The sequence below is a fragment of the Leuresthes tenuis genome, unplaced genomic scaffold (assembly GCF_036924035.1).
Source record: "Leuresthes tenuis unplaced genomic scaffold, fLeuTen1.0.hap1 SCAF_1, whole genome shotgun sequence".
In the NCBI taxonomy this organism is placed as follows: Eukaryota; Metazoa; Chordata; class Actinopteri; order Atheriniformes; family Atherinopsidae; genus Leuresthes; species Leuresthes tenuis.
The window spans coordinates 39,896,867-39,914,098 of NW_027325355.1; the positions used below are offsets into that span (position 1 = coordinate 39,896,867).

The 17,232-nt window shown below is 40.5% G+C and overlaps 2 protein-coding genes across 6 annotated transcripts in view; one reads left to right on the forward strand and one right to left on the reverse strand.

The window, feature by feature from the left end:
* Positions 1 to 17,232, reverse strand: part of LOC140290166 (protein NLRC3-like) — a 362,014-nt gene that overhangs the window by 13,938 nt on the left and 330,844 nt on the right. The window lies entirely within an intron of this gene.
* The window catches only part of LOC140290202 (NLR family CARD domain-containing protein 3-like), a 556,114-nt gene continuing 550,054 nt past the window's right edge, over positions 11,173 to 17,232 (forward strand). For all 5 annotated transcript variants that reach the window (XM_072379333.1, XM_072379329.1, XM_072379334.1 and 2 more), the window contains exon 1: positions 11,173 to 11,224. In XM_072379333.1, the coding sequence (XP_072235434.1) occupies positions 11,175 to 11,224 (50 nt within the window). In that variant the 5' untranslated portion in view covers positions 11,173 to 11,174. The remainder of the gene's footprint in view (positions 11,225 to 17,232) is intronic.

The following is a 17,232-nucleotide window of genomic DNA, read 5'->3' on the forward strand; positions in this document are numbered from 1 at the left end:
CTTATTATTGGGCTGTCCCACATATTCTCTGAAAAGCCTCCAGCTGATCCAAAATGCTGCAGCCAGAGTTCTGATGAGAACTAACAGGAGAGATCATGTTTCTCCAGTTTTAGCTTCTCTTCATTGGCTCCCTGTTAAATTCAGAATAGAATTTAAGATTCTTCTTCTCACATATAAAGCTCTTAATGACCGAGCTCCATCATATCTTAAAGATCTCATTGTACAATATTTTCCTAACAGAGCACTTCGCTCCCAAACTGCAGGTTTACTTGTTGTTCCCAGAGTTTCTAAAAGTAGAATGGGAGGTAGAGCCTTCAGTTATCAGGCCCCTCTCTTGTGGAATAAGCTGCCAGTAAATGTCCGGGAAGCAGACACCCTTTCCACTTTTAAGATTAGGCTTAAAACTTTTCTTTTCGATAAAGCTTATAGTTAGGGATGGCTCAGGTAATCCTGAAACATCCCATAGTTAAGCTGCTATAGGCTTAGACTGCTGGGGGACCTCATCTGTCACACATTTCCTCACTTTGCTCTCTTTTTCCCCCTGTTTAATTTCAAAATTGATTTTATGTACATGTGACATTATTGTGGTTATTAACCTATGTTTCCCTGTTCCAACAGATATCCTTTGAATGGCGTTATGGTGTTTTTCCCCCCTCTTTTCCCTCTTTTCTGTCTTCTCAAACCCCAGCTGGTCGAGGCGGATGGCCACCCTTCCTGAGTCTGGTTCTGCCAGAGGTTTCTTCCTGTTAAAAGGGAGTCGTTCCTTTCCACAGTTGCCACAGGCACGCTCAGGACGGGAGATTGGACTGAAGACACATTTCGGTGCAATCTGTTGGTTTCCTTAGCTAGGATATTAATTTTTTTAATTAGCTCTATATGAATTAATTGGATTATGATTACAATGAATTGAATTCCAATTGGCTTGAATTGGACTATATTACTTAAGTGCCTTGAGATGACAATTGTTGTAATCTGGCGCTATATAAATAAAATTGAATTGAATTGAATTGGTGTTACACTGAAAGAGGTCAAAATATTCCACAAAATGGGACGATACAGTTAATGGTTTGGCTGGTAAAAGTTTGGCTGTTTGGTGTAAAAATTTTTCTTATTATTTAAATGATTTCATCTGACTTCTGTCACCTTGTGCTGGGCCCACATCTGACACCTCCATGGTGTCACACGTGATTTGGCCAAACTGTCCTCCAGTCAAAACGACCAAATAGATAATCTGTTCCTACCTTTAAATTGGGCCCATAGGGGCTCCTCTGGTCTGCCACTCCTACAGTCTGTGGAGGGAAAACATGAACATTTCAACACTGGAACAAATGTCATTCAAAGCATCTCACTTGAACAAGACACAAAGTCCTCTTTCGGAGGAAGAAGTGGGATGGATAGAGGACTGTGGTACAGTTTCAGTCCACACATATGAGATCAGTTTCTTCACCTCTGGGTTAAACTCGCTCAGTAACATGATGACAAAATACAAGACTTTGCACCAACTTCCAGGTTGGATTTTGGTCCTAAATTCACTTACATTCACTTTGAAATGAGAGCTACTTGGATGAGCTTCAGATACTTGATGGTTACGTCTAAAACATAATATTTTTCCATCTCTGCCATGACATTAATGGAAGCCATTTTTTACTCATAACATGCTGTTGCTCTCGTGACAACAAATTGTGGTAGTTTTCTCAGAGGAGGAAAGTCAGTTTGGCAGGTTGTTACTGTTCCTGGATCAGCTCCATGTGAGCGTGCTGCAGAAAACTGAACCTTGTTTTACCTCCATGTGGTAAAAATCTCTAAAATCAAGTTAATTTTGTTCTCCATGTGTTCAGAGAAGTTAGAATTTTAGAAGTTAGGTCCAAATAATCACTAAATAAAGCCAAACATATGCTACACATGAGTTTTCAGGTAATTGGCTGATCTTCACTGTGTGCAGAGTACAGTATTTAGTGTCCAGATGTAGAATAACTGATGTCTTCATGACTTTTGTAACTGCTGCAACCTCTGTGGTTTGAGGTGGTGTCTTCATCTTTCTTTTTTCTGCTGTTTGACATCTGTTGTCAGTTGCGAACACTGAGTCTGTGACAGTGTGAGTGCTTTGGCAGAGGAAGCACAAATAGTGCCACATTATCTGACAACATTTTTACACATTCCTCGGACAATGGGATAAATAGTGGTTTGGTAATAAGTGATGTAAGTGATCATTTAGCTGTATTTTCAACATTTAATGATCATCTACAGAGGAAGAAGACAGAAAAGTGTAGATATAAAAGGGTAAGGACTGTTAAAGCAGTTAATGCCTTCAGAAATTAGCTTTAAAACAAGAGAGGAATGAGGTTTATACAGAATAAGTAAATATTGCAGACAATTCATCCTTAAACTGTTATTCATCTCTCTGTGATAAACACTGTCCAACAGTTTTATGGACACATGAGCAGCGTTATGCTGAGAAACCTTGGATAACAAAGGGATTATAAAGTGTATGTAAGAAGAAAAATAAACTTTATAGAGACTTTAACAGAACTAGAACAGAGGTTGCTGAAAAACGCTATAAGATGTACAAAAACAAGCTGACCAACATGTTGAGGCAAGCAAAGAAACAATACTATGACAAAATGTTACAATTAAATAAAAATAACATGAAGCGCACATGGAACATTCTAAACAATGTAATGGCCAATAAGTCTGGATCAGCAGATCAACCAAAGTATTTGACAATAAGGTGTTTGGCAATCTGACTGAAGTGGCTGATGAATTTAACTCTTTCTTTTTTGTGAATGTGGAGCCGAGCTCGGCAAAGGAAATTACAAATAAACCTGGAGATACAGGAAGCGGCTGGAAAGGAGAAAATAGGGTGATGCAGTCAATGCTTCCTGGTGGACTAAGTGAAAATCAAATCATTTCTGTGGCAGCTAAAACAAAAAGGTCCAAAGAACAACTTCAGTTTTGTCTGAATTTAAAAGCAGACAGTTCTGAGTCATCCAGGTCTTTATGTCTTTAAGACATGCTTGTAGTCTGACCAACCTATTGGTTTAATCTGGTTTCTCAGATAAGTACAGCTGAGTATCATCAGCATAATCATGGAAATTTATGCCATGCTGTCTAATAATGTTACCTAATGGAAGCATGTATAAAGTAAAAAGAATTGGTCCAAGCAGAGAACCCTGAGGAACTCCATGACTTACTCCAATGTGTGAGGAAGATTCTTCATTTACAAGAACAAACTGGAATCTATCAGATAAATATGACTTAAACCAGCCTAATGCAGTTCATTTAATCCCAATAACATGTTCAAGTCTCTGTAACAGAATGCTGTGATCAATCGTATCAAATGCAGCACTGAGATCCAACAGGACAAGCACAGAAACAAGTCCGCTATCAGAGGCTAAGAGGAGATCATTGGTAACTTTCACCAGTGCTGCTTCTGTGCTATGATGCACTCTGAATCCTGACTGAAACTCTTCAAATAGATTATTTCTATGTAAATGATCACAAAGTTGAACTGCAACTATTTTTTCAAGAACTTTAGACAAAAAAGGGAGATTGGATATAGGTCGATAATTAGCCAACACTTCTGAATCAAGAGTAGTTACAGCAACCTTAAAAGTCTGAGGTACATATCCTGTCAACAAAGACCGATTGATCAAATCCAATATGGAAGTGTCAGTTAAGGGGAAAACCTCCTTGAACAGTCTGGTTGGGATTGGGTCTAAAATACAAGTTGATGGTTTAGAAGAGACTATTGGTGTTGTTAGTTCAGAAAGATCAACTGGGCAGAAGCTTTCTAAATACAAATCAGGTTCTAAAGATACTTCTAAAGCTGCTCTACTTGATGATACATCAGTGATAATAGTGGGAAGGATTCCATAAATCTTCTCTCTGATAGAAACAATTTTATTGATAAAGAATCTCATGAAATCATCACTGCTGAGAGTTAAAGGAATACATGGCTCAACAGAGCTCGGACTCTTTGTCAGCCTGGCTACAGTGCTGAAAAGAAACCTGGGATTATTCTTATTCTCTTCTATCAATGATGAATAATAAGCAGTTCTAGCTTTACGAAGTGCTTTCTTGTACGTTATTAAACTATCTTTCCAGACTAATTGAGACTCTTCTAAATTAGAGGAACGCCACTGTCTCTCCCGCTTTCTTGCAGTCTGCTTTAACGCATGCAGCTGTGAATTATACCAAGGAGCCAACCTCTTCTGACTGATTACCTTCCTTTTCAGAGGGGCAACATTGTCCAGTGTTGTACGCATTGAAGCTATAGTGCTGTCAACAAGAGAGTCAAGTTCTACTGGAGTAAAATTTAGGTAGCCGTCCTCTGTCATATCAGCACATGGCAGTGAAGAAAAGGATGATGAAATCAACTCTTTAAATCTGGTTACAGCATTCTCTGACAGACACCTTCTATATGTAAAATTCTTCTCAGAAGCCATATAGTCAAGTAATGTAAATTCAAAAGTTATTAAAAAATGGTCAGACAAGACAGGGTTATGAGGGAACACTGTTAACTGTTCACTCTCAATGCCATAAGTCAGCACAAGGTCAAGGGTATGATTAAAGCAGTGAGTAGGTCTGTGAACACTTTGAGAAAATCCAATAGAGTCTAATATAGAATTAAAGTTAATATTTAGGCTGTCATTTTCAACATCTACATGAATATTAAAGTCACCCACTACAATGACTTTATCTGTACTCAGCACTAACTGGGATAAAAACTGAGAATTCAGACAGAAACTTAGAATAAGGGCCAGGTGGACGATACACAACAACAAACACAAGAGGTTTTTGTGATTTCCACTTTGGGTGGGAAAAACTGAGAATCAGAGATTCAAAAGAGCTAAAACTAATCTTGGGTCTTGGACTGATTAGTAACCCTGATCTGAAGATAGCTGCCAATCCTCCTCCTCTGCCTGTGGTTGGAGGAACGTGAACATTTAAATAGTCAGAGGGAGTTGATTCATTAATGCTAACATGATCCTCCTGCTGCAGCCAGGTTTCTGTAAGACAAAATATATCAACTGATGATCACAGATCAAATCATTCACTAACAGAGACTTCGAAGGGAGAGATCTAATATTCAGCAAACCACATTTAATAGTTTGATGTTTTTGTTCAGTTAAAGTTTTAAATTTTTTTTGCACAAGATGATTTGTTCCTTTTGTGTTTTTTGATTGGGGGGGATCGGGGGGAAGCCGCAGAGAAGTGTGTGAGACTACAACTCTGCATCCTCGTGTCAACCCTGGGTTGTCATGTTTTTGGATGACTAATAAATTCGTCCATATTTCTAGAAATGAGAGCCGCTCCTTCCAAAGTGGGATGGATGCCGTCTCTCCTCCTCAGACCAGGTTTTCTCCAGAAAGATTGCCAATTATCTATGTAGCCCACGTTGCTTGCTGGACACCATCTAGACAACCAGCGATTGAATGAGGACATGCGGCTAAACATGTCATCACTGGTCAGATTTGGCAGGGGTCCAGAGAAAACTACGGTATCCGACATTGTTTTGGCAAAATTACACAGCGATGCAACATTAATTTTAGTGACCTCCGATTGGCGTAACTGGGTGTCATTACCGCCGACGTGAATAACTATTTTACCGTATTTACGCTTATCCTTAGCCAGCAGTTTTAAATAGGATTCTATGTTGCCCGCTCTGGCCCCTGGAATGCATTTGACTATGGTCGCTGGTGTTGCTAATGCCACGTTTCTGACTATAGAGCTGCCAATTACCAGGGTTTTGTCCTCAGCAGGTGTATCGCTGAGTGAGGGAAATCTATTTGAAACGTGGACAAGTTGATGGTGAATCACAGGGTTGACATTAGGACTATAACTCCTCTTCCTGACAGTCACCCAGCCACTCTTAAGTCCCGGCTGCTCGGGATCTGCTCGGGGACGACTAACAGAGCTAGCTACGCTAGGTGGCTCCGCACTGACTAAAGGGGCCTGGCTCGCTATCGGGTGGTTTTCAACAGTGCAGAGCCGAGCTTCCAATTCAGATAACCTTGCCTCCAAAACTACAAAAAGACTACATTTATTACATGTACCATTACCACTAAAGGAGGCAGAGGAGTAACTAAACATCTGACACACGGAGCAGGTGAAAGCAGGAGATAGAGGAAGAGAACTGGTAGCCATGCTAAGCTAGAGAACCAGACACACCGCTAAAAAGTGAAAAATAAAAACTAAAGATCTGTAAGAGTGAGCGTTACAATATAACAAGTATGCGACAGAGTTAACTATGCAATATATGTAAATTATAGAGAGAAATAAGGTGATTATTAGTAGTTCAAGAGGAGCAAGAAATATCCCAGTGCACACACAAAGCAACAGGAAGTGATGCAATACGTCTTACCGCAAAGATTTAATTGTGTTCACCTCCGCTGATCATTGAGTTCACCTTCTGATCAAACTGTTTCATCGTTCTTTGGGGACCTGGAATGTATCTATATTGGCCACTAAATTACCTTCAGTTATGACACCACAACATTTACATGAAATCTGCCTGAAGGGCAACAGCTCACAGAGAGGCTGCAGTGTAAGTAGCTCTTGCACCAGGAAATTATTTTCCTACTCTTTTATCTTTTCAAATTTTAGATTTATTCCAAGATAAAGCAAGGGCTGTCTGTGAAAACACTAAAATAATTTCTTCCGTACTTCAGTGACTGTGAAAATAAACATCAATGCTCACATTATAAGGACAGCAGGAGGCCGAATCTGTGAAATCATTGTAAAAGTAAACCATACACTAAAAAGACAAACCCATAGAGTCACCTGATGGAAAAAAAAACATACAGAGTGAACAAAAGATGCCTACAGGTCTGCAATGAAGCAGTCTGGATTCAGTCTGTATTTTCCATCCTGTTTGTTTGTGATGGATGAAAGATTAACTTTTAAATCAGCTGACGGTAAGAGAATCAAGGAGGTGGTTTACAGAGAATAAATCTTCTGTGACACAGCAAGTGAATCTATAATGACTTTGACTTGACTGTTTGTCAACCTCTTTTTAGTTTATGAAAGTAAACTTTAAATACCATAGACTTTATGTAGTAACTTCAGTGCAAGACATGTTGACCGATCTGTTACTTATTATCACTAACGTTTCCTGAACTTATCAGGAAAAGATCAGTTTTCTTGGTTTTATTTTGATAGAATACTTTTTAGAAATTCATAAAAAAAAGGTGTAAGTAAACACTCGTTATTAATTGTGCTCCAAAACTATTTGTTGGATGTATCTTTCAGAGTTTAGTTTTGCTCCAGCTGAAAGTGAAACTAAACTTCCATCTTTTTGTGACACAGATTATTTGCTCAGTGAAATTCTCCGTCCGAAGGCAACGGAAACTATTTTTAATGTTTGACAATAATATCCGATGTTGGCAACTTAGTTCAAGCAGAAACAGCCACAATCTGCGGCTTCGTCATTTCTGTTGATTCACTGTAACTGTACTGTAACATTAAAACTGTAACTGTGGGAGCAGCGACGCGCCGTGTACAACATGTCCGCCTTTTTCTGTTACTGTGTGAGTACAATATGTGGAATAAGAGCAGCAGCAGACTAGAATGATGGTCCAGGCTTAAACACAGAGTCGTTGTTACTGCATAGCTCCCATTTCTGACGATCGACAGCATTTTTTCCTGCCTGAATCAGCCTGTTCCTGAGGCGGAGATGAGTCGCTGCTCTGCCGCTATCTGAGCCTCTGAATGCGGCCTGAGCTGAGACAGCAGCAGCTCAAATCGTGGTGGTGGCAACTAATAAATACACTTCCGGTGGCAACATGAACTGCCACAGCTTTGCAGAGGCAGCTGCTGCTTTTTGTGGAAGTCAACGCTGATTATCCACAAACGGGTTATCGGTATACTTGTTCGCTGGCAACCTTTGGCAGCTCAGGTTGGAATCGGAAGTGCTTTTGTTAGTTGCTGTCTCTCTCCACCCCTCCAAAATAATTGAAACAAAGTCACACCCTGTCATCAGTTAAACACATTGATAATGTAAGACATTTTACTAAAATGAATAATAGAAATACAAGATAGATAATGCAACATATTAGTGATAATGACGTAATTCAAACAAATGTTACAATAAAATTGTTTTTCATTAACAATGCGAAGTATCGAAAACAGGCATCAAATCATAAATATGATAATTTATAGATTAGCTGACATATTCTACAAAACAAGGCACTGTTACATGCATGCATGTCATTCATGATGAAAAGATTTAGACAATAAATCATTTCTTTCACAAGTTCTTACACAATATTGGCATTAAGAGCCCATTTCCTAATATTCATCATATAGATATACACATAATTTTAAAGAGTTGGTTTCAGTTTTGAAAAAAATGGGAAGGATTTGGAGAACCTGGCTCTCAATAAATCTGGAGGATTAGCAATGAGTTTAGTTTTAGAGTTTTATGTCCAGTCTTTCTGCAGCAGAGGACATGAAACCGACATTGCTTTGGATTTTAGATAATTTCTTTATGTTTTCAGCTCTTTTCTGAGCAGGAACCCCGCATACTAACCTTCAGGGACAATCTTTATGCATCCACTGTAAGAATGGTCTCCAAAACCGTTTCAGTCCATTTCTACATGCCTGTCCACTGGAAGTTTAACAGCAGACGGAAAGTATATTTTTAACAGATTTTAAGATTTTTGAAGGTCTTTGTGAAGGATATATCCCCCTATAACACCCACTGAGCAGAAGTCCAGCTGAATGCATCTGACAGTGCTGTAATGGGTTAACTATTGACCAAAGAGGGTCAGACTTAGCAAAGAATCATATGTCGGAACAACACTGGCTTGTTGATTGGCAGATTCAGTCACTGCAGAACTTTATCTGAGCTTTTCTAGGATTTGTAACTTTTACCTGAGCAAAGAGCATCCACTGCAGCCCAGCCCGCAGTGTGCTGAATTCTGGCTGTTAGCACAGCATCTGGCTCAGTTTCTCAGTGTTTGTCTGGTTCTTTAACTTCATGTGTTGGAAGCAATAAGCTACATTTACTCTACTTAAAGTACTTCAGCTTTCCTCAACAATTTTCATGTTTCAACTTTACATTTCAGAGGAGATCAGTGAATTTTTTATTGCTCTGCATCTCTTCACAGAAACGCTTGTTAAGGCATCACAGAAAGTTATTGTGACCTTCAGAGACTTGTTGCTGCTGTTCAGCTGAAGGTAAACCTGGATTAGGAACATTTTCAATTTTAAGTCCTCAGTTAATCAAATTCATGGGCTGGAAAAATGACTTGAGCTGAGGATGACTTTACCACAGTGATGGTTTGTTCTGGGAGAGGCCGGACCTGATTGATGCTGCATTCCAGCCTCATCTGCTTTGACTCTCTGATGACAACAGAACGGTTTCCTGTAACCTGTAAGCTGTTTGTTTCTGCTCTGTAATGTTTGGGGAACATGCTCCCTTCTTATTTCAGAACAAACTTTGATCACTTTTGAGTTTTAAGACAAATCTACATGATTATCAGATCATTGATGAACTGGAATCAAACAATACGATCAGCTGATGATGTTTGTTTTCTACATGAAGAACTGATCTTCATAGAATGAAAACATCAGCTCCTCCATTATGACAAGGCCCAGATGATCACAGGACACAGATGCAGGGAGATTTCAGAACAAGGTGTTTTATTGTGACACAGGAGAAGTACCTGAACAGAGCAAACCAACAGGCTGTTAAACTCCTGATGCGCTCTCCTCGATAACTATACTCGAGGAGAGTGCGGCTATGAAAATTACTAAACAAATCTCTCTCCACTCTAGTAGGAAAACAGAAAGGCTATTAAAGATTACAAATTAACTCTCGCTCTCCTGGTGAGGCGGACATATACAAAGAAGTTATTAAATCAAAGCGCTCCACTAGCGGAGGTTTCTATGAAAGTTTAACAACATAAAATCTCTCCAAAAACAGAGGAACGAAAATCAGGCTACGTCAACTAGAACTAAAGCTATGGCAAAAGTCTTACAAACAAAAAGGCTCTGCAGGAGGGTGACTCGACTACAGGCACTAGGATTCAAAGCTTGGAAGTACACGAGGGATTCAAGGCACGAGGGTGAAGAACTGAGGAGTTGCAACACAGTGGCACAGGACAGAGGGAAACGCAGACTATTTGAACACATGAGGGAGCATGGGGAACAGGTGGAAACACTTAGGGATCAGGGCAGACAATCAGACATCTGACACAAGAGGAAAGGCAAGGTACCTGAAACGAGAGGGGAAGTTAATATTTCAAAATAAAACAGGAAATGACGAGACCAAACGACTTCAGAACAAAACCTCTCACAGGTTCCTGACACATTACAGTCAGACCCAGCAGCTTCCTGCTGCTTCCTGTGTCACCTTTCAGAATAAAATAACATGAATATCAGTTAAAATGTGTCTGACTGTAGTCAGTAATGAAGCTGTGTGCAGCTCTGATGGAACATATAATCCACTAATATTGTCTAATGATGAAATGAAGTAGATTCAGATGTTCTGTCTACTTTATGGGTCAGTTTGTGATGTTTTATTCAGCTTTTTCCTTTCCTTTATATGTGAGTAATAATTTTTGTTCCTTTTTGTTTGTTGAATTCAACTAAAAGTAAAAATGTTTCATTCGAGTTTTTATCAGAGACATTTTATTTGTACCTTTAAACATAGGATGGAACCTACAGACAAAGATGGAACCTTCCCAGGGTAGAAGGTTCTTTTATTAACAGCATATTAGTCAGTTTGTGGTTCAGATGTTAAATAAGTTAATCTCCGTCCTGTTTCATGTCAGTAAATGTACGTAATGGTCCATCATCATCATGAGTGTGCTGGGTGGTAGCTCCAAGCCTCCATCTATAGGACTGATGGAAGTACAGCAGCTGATCTTTTTACAGTCGAAATGATGGAATGAGGATTTGAGTTGATGTGCATATGAATGATTTGTGTTTCCTCTGCAGATGAAGGTAGAAAGTGTGTGTGAGCTGATGTGAATTCAGCAGCATGGATCAGTGTGAGGACACTAAAACCACTCTGTGTGGGGAACATGAGAGCCAGAGCAAAGCTCAGAGGTGAGATGACCATCTCTAACTGTTCATGTCAGAGCTCAGAACTCACATCGCCAAACCACCTTTATTCACAGGAACCAACCTGGAACCAGAACAAGATCTGTTCTGGTTCAGAACTGTCAATGGATCTTCCTCTTCACTTCAAATCAGACCAACATCCATTCTTTCAGAGGTGAGCTGAGTGTAAATTTGTAACTAAGTAAAATGTAGTTTTTATTCCAACATGTGTTTAATGTGAGCTCAGCTCTGTTTCACATCCATTTCTATGTTCACATGTGAAGCAGTGTGTGTTGGATGTTTTCCACAAACACAGCAGTCAAAGAGGAAAGAATGGATGTTGGAGGAGGTGTTTCTGAGTGTCTGTAGGACACCAGCTGGTCCAGCAGGTGTCACTTTTGTGCTTTGGCTCTAACACAGTGCAGTAGGAACTTCCACTCAGGTGGCATGTGTTACTGGCTGGAGGAGGAGAGATAGATTTATTTAGAATTAAAAACCTGTACGTCTGAACCACATCAAGCTGATGGAGGTGTGATGTGTTCCAGGTTGAGGAGAGAAACAGTCAGCAGGGTGCTGGTTAGCTGCTTAAAGCTTTGAGAAGTTCAAAGTTTACTCTTCTTAAAGCTTTGAGAAGAGTTTTTGTTTTGGCTAAATTTGTTTAATTGATTATTTAAATCAGGTTATTTGCTCCCATCTCATAAGTCAGTTATCTGGCTTAACTAATTCTAACAATTAATGTAAATTAGAAAGATGTAGATTTAGTTTTACTGTCTGTTTTGTCGTGTTTGAACATGAGAAACTCTAACAAACTGTTTAGTTTCTTTTATTTTATGTTTTTACTTTATATCCATGGACAAATAAACTGAAACAAACAGTGAAACAGAATTCTGCCACTAATCAAATACAAATGTAGTTTGATGGATTAAAGGATCAAGTTATTTCCTTCAATCTAATTTTCTCCTCAGTTTGAGTGGCTGTAACCTCTCAGAGAGAAGCTGTGAAGCTCTGTCCTCAGCTCTCAGCTCCCAGTCCTACAGTCTGACAGAACTGGACCTGAGTAACAGCAACCGCAGTTATCAGGCCCCTCTCTTGTGGAATAAGCTGCCAGTAAATGTCTGGGAAGCAGACACCCTTTCCACTTTTTAGATTTGGCTTAAAACTTTCCTTTTTGATAAAGCTTATAGTTAGGGATGGCTCAGGTAATCCTGAAACATCCCATAGTTAAGCTGCTATAGGCTTAGACTGCTGGGGGACCTCATCTGTCACACCTTTCCTCACTTTGCTCTCTTTTTCCCCCTGTTTAATTTCACAATTGATTTTATGTACATGTGACATTATTGTGATTATCAACCTATGTTTCCCTGTTCCAACAGATATCCTTTGAATGGCGTTATGGTGTTTTTCCCCCCTCTTTTCCCTCTTTTCTGTCTTCTCAAACCCCAGCTGGTCGAGGCGGATGGCCACCCTTCCTGAGTCTGGTTCTGCCAGAGGTTTCTTCCTGTTAAAAGGGAGTCGTTCCTTTCCACAGTCGCCACAGGCACGCTCAGGACGGGAGATTGGACTGAAGACAAGTTTCGGTGCAATCTGTTGGTTTCCTTAGCTAGGATATTATTTTTAGAATTGTCTCTATATGAATTAATTGGATTATGATTACAATGAATTGAATTCCAATTGGCTTGAATTGGACTATATTACTTAAGTGCCTTGAGATGACAAGTGTTGTAATCTGGCGCTATATAAATAAAAAATTTAACTATATTCTCTAAGTAGTATTTATAAAAGAAGTAAATAAATATCAAGTAACAAGTTATGTGCTTGTAAATGTATGATCTCGGTCATTCTGGGGTATGAGCGGCAAACTTTAAAGACACAGCAAGTGAATCTATAATGACTTTGAATTGACTGTTTCTCAACCTCTTTTTAGTTGATGAAAGTAAACTTTAAATATAATATTAGACTTTATGTAGTAACTTCAGTACAAGACATGTTGAGGAAAGTTACTTAATATCACTAAACTTCCTGAACCTATCAGGAAAAGCTCAGTTTTCTTGGTATTGTTTTGATAGAATACTTTTTATAAATTCACATAAAGCTGGAAGTAAACCCTTGTTTTTAACTTCTCAGAATTTATATGAAGTCATTGTGAGCTGAGCACTGCTAGAAACTGTTAGAACAGATTGACTTAGATAAGATACAATGATTTGTGTGTGCTCTCATTTGACAGTCTTAGGAGAAAAATGGGAAAGTTGTTGAATTAATTTCCAACTTAATGTGGAGTTTGATGGGCCAGCAGCTTCCTCTGTTTTTTGTAGGGAAGCAGCAGAGAAGCACCTGGTGTTCCCAGGCAGTCTCCCATCCAAGCACTAGACCAGGCCCAGCTCTGCTTAGCTTCTGAGATCAAGTGAAAGCAGCTGTGTGGCCGTAAGTGAGAGAAGTGATCACAAACAAATTTTTTTATAGATGCAGAAACAACATCTATTATTGAATTAAGCTTCCTTGATCTCTCTGTGTGACGATGAAAACTACAAAACTACACACAGGGAACAGAAGAGAGGTTGACAGACACTAAGTTATCTGAGAGTCTCATTTTTAGCTGCAGAGAGCAAACACGTGAGAGAAGAACATGTGCAGGATCAACACCAGCCTCTAAAATCAACTATGTGGTAAAATAGAGGAAACATATGGTTTCAGTATCGATATGATACATATTTGTCACAATGACTGTTGCTTACACTTACACTCACCTACACCACCCTGAACATGCCTGATCTTGGAAGCCAAGCAGCGTCCAGCCTGGTCCTCTGGGCAGTCAGAACCCCCCGGAGCTGAACCCACTCAACACTGTGGAGATGACCATGGACTTTCAGAGGAAACCCCTCACTCTTCCCTTCTCATCGTCCTCAACAATACAGAGAATTGAGAAGGTGAGAGAATAATATTTGTGTTTGTTTTCCAGAAGAATTCAGACAGATGAAGTCTGTGAGCTGAGCACTGCTGGAAACTGTTAGAACAGACTGACTTAAATGAGGTGCCACAAATACAGCAGCTGGCAGAGGAGGTCTCTACGGTGGCCCTGAAGTGTCAACAAATACAAAAGCAACACAACAAGCCACAACGCAATTGGGCAGTTTGCAGTTTTTAACGGAAAAAGAGAGGGAAATTAGGAAAAGTTTGAGAAGGAAGTGAGACACTGATGATGGATAATGTTTATTAACTGTGCTGTTATCACTGTTTTATCAGTGAGATGAGTGTTAGTTTCTCAACTTTAATCAGCAAATTACCATCATGTGTAAGCTAAACCTCTGTCCTTTCCCCTTTGTATTTTTCCAGATGATGTTTTGTCCATATTGTGGAATAAATCTTCAGCCTGTCCTGTCACACTGTGGCTCATGCACAGTACTGTGAATTATCACTGAGATTATCACCAAGGTATGGCTGAAACTCAAAACATGCAAACTATGTTAAATGCAACAGATGCAGAATAATACATTCAGACCAACAGAGAGGCACCCTCAAAATAAAATGTCAAATTCCACTACTTAGAGTGGCATTTTGCAAGGTTTCCAACTCTACTACGTTTTAGCCACTGGGGTGAACACTAAATGTATGAGAATCTAAGTGAATCGTTAACAAAGTTCAGTTTCTTACTTTGTTAATCAGTAATTGTTTAAAACTTGACACCAAAGAGTGTAAATGCAGTGGATTCGCCTTCTGGCTCAGCTCCTTCTTCTCAACGACGGGTCGGTGCAGAGCCCGCAACACTGCAGACGCTGCACCGATCCGCCCGTCTATCTCCCGCTCCATTCGTCCCTCACTCGTGAACAAGACCCCGAGATACTTGAACTCCTCCACTTGGGGAAGGATCGCATTCCCGACCCGGAGAGAGCATTCCACCCTCTTCCGGCTGAGAACCATAGTCTTGGATTTGGAGGCGCTGATTCTCATCCCAGCCGCTTCACACTCGGCTGCGAATCGCTCCAGTGAGAGCTGAAGGTCACGGCCTGACAACGGTAACAGAACCACATAATCCGCATTCTGAGGTCGCCAAACACCCTCAACTCCCTGGCTCCGCCTAGAAATTCTGTCCATAAAAGTTAGGAACAGAATCGGTGACAAAGTGCAGCCCTGACGGAGTCCAACCTTCACCGGAAACGTATCCGACTTACTGCCAGCAATGCGGACCAAACTCTGACACCGGTCATACAGAGACCGAACCCCTATCAAGGGGTCCGGCACGCCATATTCCCGGAGCACCCCCACAGGACACGAAGGACACGGTCGAACGCTTTCTCCAATTCCACAAAACACATGTAGACTGGTTGGGCTAACTCCCATGCACCCTCCAGGATCCTGCCGAGGGTATAGGGCTGGTCCACTGTTCCACGGCCAGGACGAAAACCACACTGCACCTCCTGAATCCGAGGCTCGACTGTCCGACGGATCCTCCTCTCCAGTACCCCCAAATAGACCAGGGAGGCTGAGGAGTGTGATACCCTTAGGTGGAACACACCCTCCGGTCCCCCTTTTTAATGTATCATTATGTTATAATTGGCTTTGATCTTAGACATTATAAATTCATATTCTGTATTTTCCTAAATAACCTATGTTCCTAGCTGGTACTTTTCCACTTTGCTCATACTGCACAACAGATGACCTTAAATGGTCCAAGACCTTAGAAGGACATAAACAACTGGGTCAGACAAAATATCTCTATTAGGGCAGATAGGTCTGGTACATTAGATCCACGCCTAAAACAGCACTCACACACAGACACACATTGTTTATCACATCCAAAGAACACAACGAGGACAGCAGCTGGCCTGAGCATGTCACCCAAATCTGGCCAATTATACTCTGACAAGTGTGAATACAACTTCTGTGAGATAAAGCTGAATATAAATATGACATGTTTCCGGATATCGGGGCTCGGCCTGACGGATTTCCTGCGGGAGCTCTGGCTCTCCGAGTCCAGCGCTGCAATATACTCTACTTGTGACCACTAATAAATACTTTTTTTAATAAACGATTTCTCCAGCTTGTTCTTGAGCTTCCAATGAAAAAACCGGGCTAACAATTATTTAAATGATACATTTAAAAGGCCTGAAATGATTTGGCTAGATTACATAACTTAATACATTGTACATTGTTCAGGTCTGTTTCTCTGAGAGAACATTTACAATCTGAGCATTTTCAGTGTGGTCTCTCAGAAAGCCTGAGCTGCACGTCTCCTCCATGCTGCTGTGCTCATCCTCACTATCTGGCATCGGCCTCATGATCCTTTTCAGGATGGTCTGAGAAGTAAAAACAGCCTCAGAGGCTGTAAACTGAAAGGGTTTATGAACAGAACAGAGCATCACTTTTATAAAAGCAGAGGCAGAAAAGGCAGATTTTATTGGATAGAACATTGGAGGCTTGTAATCTCTGAATGATAGAACTGCAACATGTTCCACTTAAAGCCTTATTCCACTTTTATAAGTACAATCCCAATAAAAGCCCTGCTGGTAGTGATGGAAGCAGTCAGCATGTTCAGGTGAGCAGCCTGTGAGTCCAGAACACATTTGTTTGAGTCCAAATACCAGGTATGAGACCATTTTCAGCTCAAGAATATTTATTTGTGAGAATTCCACTTAAAGCCTTATTCCACTTTTATAAGTACAATCCCAATAAAAGCCCTGCTGGTAGTGATGGAAGCAGTCAGCATGTTCAGGTGAGCAGCCTGTGAGTCCACAGCTGGCTGTGCAGATGTTGGAAAAGGACAGCAGCTGGGGCAGGACGCTCTTTGATCATGTTGGGAACACCGCTGTCTTTCAGCCCCTGACGTAGCTGCTTTATTTGTGTTGGAGGAGCTCCATGAATAAAGGAATGTCCTGTGGCACGTCCAGCTGCTCTGAAAACATCTGCATCTATCAGGGCTCTGTGCAGGTGGATGGGACCTTATGATGGTCTGCCCCACCGAACAGAAGAGTTCTGGCAGTATTCTCTGAGAGGGAAAGAACAAGATAGAATTAAAAGCTGATTTCAGCTGAGACAGCAGCATCATCCTGACAGATTTAGCTTTTTAATCGCAGTTGTCACTGCAAATGTTTCCAGGAAATATCTACCTCTAGTTATGCTTTCTGTGATGTCAGAAGAACAGATTTGTTTGAGTCCAAATACCAGATATGAGACCATTTTCAGCTCAAG